The 9,837-nt window shown below is 44.2% G+C and overlaps 1 protein-coding gene across 1 annotated transcript; it reads left to right on the forward strand.

Annotated features, from left to right (window-relative positions):
• The first annotated feature begins 8,388 nt into the window (after positions 1-8,388).
• On the forward strand, positions 8,389-9,329 carry LOC119310792. Its single transcript, XM_037586411.1, has 2 exons — positions 8,389-8,836; positions 9,114-9,329. Exons 1-2 carry the CDS (start codon positions 8,399-8,401, stop codon positions 9,186-9,188), a joined length of 513 nt encoding a protein of 170 aa, XP_037442308.1. The 5' UTR covers positions 8,389-8,398; the 3' UTR covers positions 9,189-9,329.
• Positions 9,330-9,837: the final 508 nt, after the last annotated feature.

Consider the following 9,837-nt stretch of genomic DNA (forward strand, 5'->3'; position numbering starts at 1 on the left):
GACGGGGACGACGGGGACGGGACGACGGGGCGGCGACGACGGGGACGGGGCGGCGTCGGGGGCGACGACGGGCCGGGGCGGCGTCGAGGGATATGGAGACGGCGGGGGCGGCGGGCGACGGTGCAGAGGAGAAGAAGCAGAGGGAGAGATGAGAAACTGACGAAATTTCGAAGTGTTTTCTTATATAGAAGGAACTTTTAGTACCGGTTGGAGCCACCAACCGGTACTAAAGGTCTGTTTTGGCCAGACCAAGCGGCGGGAAGCGACCCCCTTTAGTACCGGGTGGTGGCACAAACCGGTACTAAAGGCCCCTCCCCTTTAGTACCGGTTTGTGCCACGACCCGGTACTAAAGGTGGTGCGCTGGCGTAGGTGCGGCGCGGAAGTTTAGTCCCACCTCGCTAGTCGAGGGGCTACCGCACTGGTTTATAAACCCCAGTGTGGTAGCTCTCTCGAGCTCCTCTCCTAATCAGGCCTACTGGGCCTACCTCTCCTCCTCGCCTTGTGGGCCTATTGGGCCTTCGCGGGCCTGCATCCTGGCCCAACGAAAGGTTGTGTCGCTAGTCGTATGCAGGCCGCTTTGGCCCAGTAGGTGGGCTTTTTTTCTTAATTTTTTTTGCTTTATTTTTTTTGTTTTATTTATTTTTGAGTTGTTTTTTGCTTTATTTAGAGTTTCTTTGTGAATATTTTTGCTTTAGGTACAAAAAATTACAAACTTTCTGTTAGTGCCGGTAGATTTCAAATTTGAATAGTTTAAATTTCGAATTATTTGAAATTTGTGTGAATCACTAGTTTGTGAATAACTTAACTTTGAAAAAGTTTTTTCAGTGATTCTTTTTTCTTATGTTTAATATTAGTGTGTTTTATCATTATATTCGATTTAGTAATGCTTAGGTTATTTAAAAAATGAAATGCCTTTGTAACAGTTCAGTTTTTGTCGGAAACCCTGATACTTCGAAAGAGATTGTCCATTTTGTACATGAAGTGCATCCAGTTTTTGCCGTAACTCTCTCTACTTTCTTGCACATGCTATTTGTATGAAATTATGATACCATGCCAACTTTCAACCTTTTCTGAGTTCATTTGAATTGCTTTTCAATTTTAGGGTCATTTAGCTGGAAAAAAAATCAGTAAATGCATGAAAAGAATTTGTTTGCACATAAAATTTCTTCGCATTTCAAATGCCAAAACACATAACTACCCTAACTATTACAGACATTCCCTCATGGGTGTGAAACACATAAGAAAGTGATGATAGTGAAGCCGATCACATCCCAGATCTTTGGGTGTGAAACTTTTTCTTCGCGTGTGTCCCTTTGCGCCGTAACCATGGAAAATCTTCATCATTTAACGGGATGCTCGGGTCAATATTCACTGTGAATGGAGCAATTTCATCAAACTTTTCATAATCTTCTGACTTGTCTGTCTTGTCATCCACTCCCACGATGTTTCTCTTCCCAGAAAGAACTATGTGCCGCTTTGGCTCATCGTACGATGCATTCGCTTCCTTATCTTTTCTTTTTCTTGGCTTGGTAGACATGTCCTTCACATAGAAAACCTGTGCCACATCATTGGCTAGGACGAATGGTTCGTCTGCATACGCAAGATTGTTGAGATCCACTGTTGTCATTCCGTACTGCGGGTCTTCCGTTACCCTGCCTCGTGTCATATTGACCCATTTGCACCGAAACAAAGGGACCTTTAAACCACGTCGATAGTCAAGTTCCCATATGTCCTATATATAACCATAATATGTTTTCTTTCCCGTCTTGGTTTCTGCATCAAAGCGGACACCACTGTTTTGGTTGGTGCTCTTCTTATCCTGGGCGATCGTGTAAAATGTATTACCATTTATCTCGTACCCTTTGAAGTCATTATATTCGAAGATGGTAACTGGGACAGCAAGTACAGGTCATCTTCAATAGAGGTGTCATGCATGGTACGTGTCTGCAACCAGTTGGCGAAACTCCTGGTTTGTTCACGTGTAATCCAGTCATCAGACCGCTCCGGGTGTTTGGAGCGTAGCAAATTCTTGTGTTCATCCATATACGGAGCCACCAAGGTGGAATTCTGTAGAACTGTGTAGTGTGCTTCAGTGAGAGAATGTCCGTCCATACATATTATTTGTTCCCCTCCTAGCGTGCCTTTTCCATCCAGTCTGCCCTTATGCCGCGATTCAGGAACACCAATCGGCTTAAGGTCAGGAATAAAGTCAATACAAAACTCAATGACCTCCTCATTTTGATGGCCCTTGGAGATGCTTCCTTCTGTCCTAGCACGGTTATGAACATATTTCTTTAAGACTCCCATGAACCTATCAAAGGGGAATATATTGTGTAGAAATACAGGACCCAAAACGTTAATCTCTTTGCATAGGTGAACTAGGACGTGCGCCATGATGTTGAAGAAGGATGGTGGGAACACCAACTCGAAACTGACAAGACATTGCACCAAATCATTCTGTAAACTTGGTATGATTTCTGGATCGATTACCTTCTGAGAGATTGCATTGAGAAATGCACATAGCTTCACAATGGCTAATCGAACGTTTTCCGGTAGAAGCCCCCTCAATGCAACCGGAAGCAGTTGCGTCATAATCACGTGGCAGTCATGAGACTTTAGGTTCTGGAACTTTTTCTCTGCCATGTTTATTATTCCCTTTATATTCGATGAGAAGCCAGACGGTACCTTAATACTGAGCAGGCATTCAAAGAAGATTTCCTTCTCTTCTTTGGTAAGAGCGTAGCTTGCATGACCCTGATGTATGCCGTCTTCTCCGTGTATACATTGCTGGTCCTTCCGTGCCTTAGGTGTATCTTTTGTCTTCCCATACACGCCCAAGAAGCCAAGCAGGCTCACGCAAAGATTCTTCGTCACGTGCATCACGTCGATTGCGGAGCGGACCTCTAGGTCTTTCCAATATGGCAGGTCCCAAAATATAGATTTCTTCTTCCACATGGGTGCGCGTCCGTCCGCGTCCTTCGGAACAGGTTGTCCGCCAGGACCCTTTCCAAATATCACCTTCAAATCCTTGACCATATCATGTACATCAGCACCAATACGGTGGTGAGGCTTCGTCCGGTGATCCACCTCACCTTTGAAATGCTTGCCTTTCTTTCTTACGGGATGCCTGCTCGGAAGAAATCGACGATGTCCCAGGTACACATTCTTCTTACAACTATTCAAATATATACTGTCGGTATCATCCAAACAGTGCGTGCATCCGCGGTATCCCTTGTTTGTCTGTCCTGAAAGGTTACTGGGAGCAGGCCAATCATTGATGGTCACGAACAGCAACGCCTTGAGGTCAAATTCTTCCCCCATGTGCTCATCCCACGCACGTACACCTGTTCCATTCCACAGTTGTAAAAGTTCTTCAACTAATGGCCTTAGGTACACATCAATGTCGTTGCCGGGTTGCTTAGGGCCTTGGATGAGCACTGGCATCATAATGAACTTCCGCTTCATGCACAACCAAGGAGGAAGGTTATACAAACATAGAGTCACAGGCCAGGTGCTATGGTTGCTGCTCTGCTCCTCAAAAGGATTAATGCCATCTGCGCTTAGACCAAACCACACGCTCCTTGCGTCATCTGCAAACTCCTTCCCGTACTTTCTTTCGATTTTTCTCCACTGCGACCCATCAGCGGGTACTCTCAACTTTTCGTCTTTCTTACGGTCTTCTCTGTGCCATCGCATCGCCTTGGCATGCTCTTTGTTTTGGAACAAACGTTTCAACCGTGGTATTATAGGAGAATACCACATCACCTTGGCAGGAATCTTCTTCCTGGGGCGCTCGCCCTCGACATCACCAGGCTCATCGCGGCTGATCTTATAGCGCAATGCACCACATACCGGGCAAGCGTTCAAATCCTCGTACTCACCGCGGTAGAGGATGCAATCATTAGGGCATGCATGTATCTTTTGCACCTCTAACCCTAGAGGACAGACAGCCTTCTTTGCTTCGTACGTACTCTCGGGCAATTCGTTGTCCTTTGGAAGCATATCCTTTATCATTACCAGCAACTTTCCAAATCCCTTGTCAGATACACCATTCTCTGCCTTCCATTGCAGCAATTCCAGTGTGGTGCCCAGCTTTTTCTTGTCACCTACGCAATTCGGGTACAACAATTTTTTGTGATCCTCTAACATGCGCTGCAACTTCTTCTTCTCCAAATCACTTGCGCGGTTTCTCTTTGCATCGGCAATGGACCGACCTAGATCATCAACGGGCTCATCTGATGCCTCTTCTTCAGCTTCTTCCCGCATTGCCGGCTCAGCTTCTTCCCGCATTACCGGCTCAGCTTCTTCCCCCATTGTTGTATCATCGTATTTAGGGAACCCATGGCCAGGATAGCTGTCGTCGTCCTCTTCTTCTTCATTGTCTTCCATCATAACCCCTCTTTCTCCGTGCTTGGTCCAAACATTATAGTGGGGCATGAAACCGGACTCAAACAGGTGGACGTGAATGGTTCTTGACGTAGAGTAATTGCGATCATTCTTACAGACAGCACATGGACAAGGCATAAAACCATCCGCCCTCTTGTTTGCCTCAGCCGCAAGCAGAAAAGTATGCACGCCCTCAACAAACTGGGGAGAGCATCGGTCATCGTACATCCATTGCCGACTCATCTTCATTACACAACACCGAATAGACCAAATTAATACAAGTTCATACAACACTTAAATGCAACAAACAAATAACTCTCTAGCTAAAGCATTTAAATGCAACAACAAATGCGATCAAGATCGCAACTAAGGTAACAATTGATCCAACAGCATAATGATACCAAGCCTCACTATCGATGGCATATTTTCTAATCTTTTTATTCTTCAATCGCATTTTCTCCATCTTGATCTTGTGATCATCGACGACATCAACAACATGCAACTCCAATTCCATCTTCTCCCCCTCAATTCTTCTCAATTTTTCTTTCAAGTACTCATTTTCTCTTTCAACTAAATTTAACCTCTCGACAATAGGGTCGGTTGGAATTTCCGGTTCACATACCTCCTAGATAAAAATATCTATGTCAACTTGATGGGCATAATTTGTCATAAACACGAAATGCAACTAATAGTTTTAAAAGAGAATATACCACATCCGAATCATAATAAGGACGAGGGCCGACGGGGACGGATATCAAAACCATGGCACTATGTATAACAAACAACGTACGGGTAAGATAATTATTACATGATTAACTATATATCCAAATCACACAAACATCAATTTTTTATATAAAATTACATGAACAAGAGGCTCACCACAAGGTGGTGCCGGTGACGGGACGGTGCGGGCGATCGACGGTGGTTACGACGGAGATTTAGAAGGCACTAAGTAAACCACACCTACATATGCAAACTAAGTGTTATTTTTGACCTCAAATTGCATATAAATCAAATACTAGCACATATATATATATTTCCTCCCAAATTACTAAACTCACAAATTAGTAACTATACAAAGCATGGGAAGAGCTAATCTAGCAATGAGAGTTGAAAGGACAAAGTTGCTAACCTTTGTGATCATTTGAATGGATGGGGGCCTTCAAATCTTGACAAATTTTGGGTAAAATTTGTGAGGAGCTCGAGGGGAAAGGGGAAGAACAGAGGAGAAGTGAGGGGAAAGGGGAAGAACAGAGTGGCTCGGGTGGACGAAGGGTTTATGTACGTCGACCTATAGTATCGGTTCGTGGCACGAACCGGTACTAAAGGTGCTGGAGGGGGCCCAGACTGACAACATCCTGCCACCACCCTCAGTAGTACCGGTTCGTGGCACGAACCGGTGCTAAAGGTTAGCCACGAACCGGTACTAATGAGAGCGGCCCGGCTAGCCGTTGGAACCGGCACTAATGTATACATTAGTGCCGGCTCTAATACAAACCGGCACTAATGTGCTGCACGTTTGACCCTTTTTCTACTAGTGATGTAGAATCTGAATATGATATTATTTTTAAATATTAACCATTTAAAATGCTATTTACGATGAAATCTTAATCAATAGTGCATGATCACTCTTTCCTTCATACCGGTGCCGCTCTGAATTCAAAATGAACACTTCAGCAAAACCAAGATGGGGAACAAAAACAATATCTAAAAACTTCATAGAAAAAATAGATTTATCATGTTATGCCGAAAGGGAGGTGACTTAAGATTGACAACATTCAAACGTGTTGTGATGGTGTGAACACAGATGGGATGCCATGTGTTGAAGTAAAGGACATTGACCTACGAATTCATGGTTTATTAGATTAGCGAGTGTTTTTACGTGTTGCAACGCACGGACTCATTTGCATCGTATGCCGAGATGGAGACGTCTTAAAATTAACAACATTCAAAAGTGTTGTGTTGATGCCAACACTGAGGCTAGCGTCGACGAGAGTGGGAAGAAAGATAAATAGAAATACAGACGGGATGTCATGTGTTGAAATAAAGGACATGGACCTACTGAAGTTTAGACTCATGGTTATTAGATTAGGAAGTGTTTTTTTCACCCGTTGCAACGCACATGCTCATTTGCTAGTTTTATCTAATATATCTATCCAGGTTGTAGTTAGGGGCCAGGCTGCATGTCTAGTCACCCCAACTCGGTCGCCTGGGCTAGCCTGTGTCAGGCTAATTACAGTACCGGATATTCAGCCAGGCAGGCTAGAATTTTGGGAGCTCCTAAGTGGAGCCTTCAGCGCCACTTGAGGAACGGGCGCACACGGCGCTTCTGTGCTGGGCCGGCCCATGTAAAGTGAGCCTTTCGGTTCCCTCCCTCCCACCCCGTCGCTGGGCCCCCTGCCTCCCGCTCGAGCGTAGCTGACAAGTCGCTCGGTTCCCCCCACAACCGTTGACATCTCAAAAAAGATAGAGAAAAAACCGCTGAAATCTAAAAAAAGTGAATTCAAGAAAGTTCACGGTTTTTTGAAAAAAAAAGTTCACAGACATAAAAAAATCACAAAAACTAAAAAAATAGTTCATTTATTTGAAAAAAAGTTCATCTAATTACAAAAAGTTCATCAAATTTTAAAAAATGTTCATAAAATTATAAAAAATTCATTGTTTTTTAAAAAAAGTTCACCGATTTGAAAAAGTTCATCGAATTTGAAAAAGTTCATTGGATTTGAAAAAAAGTTCATAGAAAATGAAAAAAAGTTCATCAAGTTTAAGAAAAGTTTGTTGTTTTTTGAAAAAGAAACAATAAAACAAAAGAAAAGAAAAAGGAAATAAAAAACCAAACTAAACCGTACCAAAGAGAATCGGAAACAAAAAAATGGCTTCTCCAAACTGAATAAAGAATAAGAGGGAGAAAACACAGAATGTTGACACAAGTGGTGAAGTAGTCCAAGTGGTTACTGTCTTTGCTTCAAAAGAAACGGGAGTTTTCCATTTTTCTTAGATTCGTTTATTCAAAACGTTTTATCTCTTAAACCATGCGTTTAAATCTCAAATCGTTTTAACCGTTAGAGTTCTCGCGTCGAGATCTTCAAAACTAGACCCCCATGTTGATAGGTTTTGACGAACTTTTTTTCACGAAAAAAACTGGACAAAAAAATGAACCGGGAGCACGGGTTTTTTTCCTTTCCGAAAGACCACACCCGTGCCTCTCGCGAAATTACAACCGTGCCGCTCGCGGAAAAAAAGAAGAGAAAACACATTTTTGTTCTTTTTGAGGAGGCATGGCCGTGCCTCTGGCGAAAGCACAACCATGCCTCTCGCGGAAGCAAAACCGTGCCTCTCGCGGAAGAATTTTGTTCTTGCCGTTTTCGGGAGGCACGACCGTGCCTCTCGTGAAAGCACAATCGTGCCTCTAGCGGAAGCAAAACCGTGCCTCTCTCGGAAGGGGAAAAACAGAAAACACGTTTTTTTTCATTTCCGAGAGGCACGGCCGTGCCTCTCGCGAAAGCACAACCGTGCCTCTTTTGAAAGCAAACCGTGCCTCTCGCGAAAGAAAAAAACAGAAAACACGTTTTTTTGTTTTCGAGGGGCACAACCGTGACTCTCGCGAAGCAAAACCGTGCATTTCACGGAAGCAAAATCGTGACTCTCGCAAAAGAAAATAAACGCGTTTTTCCCTCAATTTTTTTTTATTTTTTTGTCCAAAAGTTAAAGAAGACCAGTGGAAAACCGAAATGTAAAAAAAGAAAGAAAGAAGAATTACCGTTTAAAAAGCCAAAAAACGCATGCGGTTTTTTTTTTAAAATAAGCGTCCAAAGCACGACACGTGACGGACGGCTGAGAGCACGCCAAGTGATGTTGATCGTTGTGAGGCTCCGAAAAAGTATCGTTGTGAGGCACAATGTCAGGCCAGTCAGAATGTGGTGAGGATGCAACCCAAACACGCTCTTACTATCCAACGGCCCACGGTCCAGTTTCCATGCTTCCACACTGAACATATGGTTTCCATCTGATATGTACTCCTCTGTCCTCTCGATAACCCTAGCCGCAGCTGATCTCCCCTCCCTCCACTCCGCTGGACAGGGCCGGCGACGAGCTGGACAGGGGGCGGCTGCAGGCGCTCGTGCACGTCGAAGAACCGGCGGCCGCTCCTGCATCAATGGCGCAGCGAGGAATCAGAGGAGATATGGGAGAGAGGGAGGAGATGGGAGGAAACTGGGGAAGGGCTCGTCGACGCGGCGGCGCTTGCCGGAGCTTGTCTGGCGGCGGGGTCACACGCGCGTGGCGCCCTCCCTGGCGGCGCAAACAGGAAGGAGGAGGCGCACTAGAGGCGTAGTGGCTGCAACCAGATGGGCTTCGGAGGGCCGAGATCATGTTGCAGCGGGCCCTGGCACTGCTGGTGGGTCGGGGGAGCTGACCTCGATCCCAATCTCAACTACTACACCAGAGAAGGTCCGTGATTCTAATGCCTTCTCTTTTACTCCCTTTTAGAAGTTTCATCTCATCGTATTGGTTGGATTAGCACATATTTGTCTGTGATGCCAATGTCTTCTCCTTTCCTCTGTTATATGCATTTTCTCTCTTATCTGTAAACTTCAGTTTCGAGTAGACCTTGGCAGCCTATCCACTGAACTACTAACTGGAAACATCAGGACCCTGTAATTTGACAGGTAGAGTGGTAGAAATAGTAGTAATGTGAATTGATGTTTTTTTTTTGTTATTCTTGCAGTTGGGGACGGTCATCAGCCTGCCACGGCAAGACAGACGCGACCTTGGCTCGGCCATGTCTGCCTCTCTGAACTGAATGTTATGCCTCTACTACTTGAGGAGGGTAATAGCTGTGAGATGTACCTGACCATGACGCCTCGGTCACGTCCTCCTCCCTGAAAGGAATACTATGTCTGAAATATCCAAAAAAGCTTATATTGATATTATTGAAATTGCTTCTCTACTGCTCGAGTAAGGTAATAAACATGAGACGAACGCGACCCACATCATTGTCTCAGCTATGTCCGCCTCTCTGAATTGAATATCATGTCTCAAATATCCAAAAAGCTTATTGAGATATTGATAGTGCTTCTTTACTAATAGAAGAAGGTGCTCCCTCCGTTCTTATTTAGATGACATTTTAGACAGCTGACCTTGAACTGTTTTGGACACTGTCTGAACTGTCTAAAACGTCTTATAAAAGTGAACAGAGGGAGTAATAGTTTTTCTATGCGATTCTTTTTTCCAATTCAATGCACTCGAGTTTCTTCTGGATTAGTTATCATCAAACCTGTAGTTCTTTCTATACTCATGTGTTATTTTTTCAGTTGAACACAATGAACTTTCTATAGAATTTCATGGTTCTTGCAAAGTAGCTGAGCTGGGTTGTTTTATTCCTACATATTCAGGAATTTTGTTGTGAAGCTAAAGCTGGTGTTAAGACAAAGTCCACTCTGCACAAAAAG

This window comes from Triticum dicoccoides, chromosome 5B (genome assembly GCF_002162155.2).
Source record: "Triticum dicoccoides isolate Atlit2015 ecotype Zavitan chromosome 5B, WEW_v2.0, whole genome shotgun sequence".
Taxonomy (NCBI): Eukaryota; Viridiplantae; Streptophyta; class Magnoliopsida; order Poales; family Poaceae; genus Triticum; species Triticum dicoccoides.

Bases quoted from the DNA above. Each gene is read 5' to 3' on its own strand.
- LOC119310792 (XM_037586411.1), top strand. From the start codon at position 8,399: ATGTACTCCTCTGTCCTCTCGATAACCCTAGCCGCAGCTGATCTCCCC. The intron at 8,837-9,113 runs GTCCGTGATTCT...TTATTCTTGCAG, and splicing joins CAACTACTACACCAGAGAAG to TTGGGGACGGTCATCAGCCT.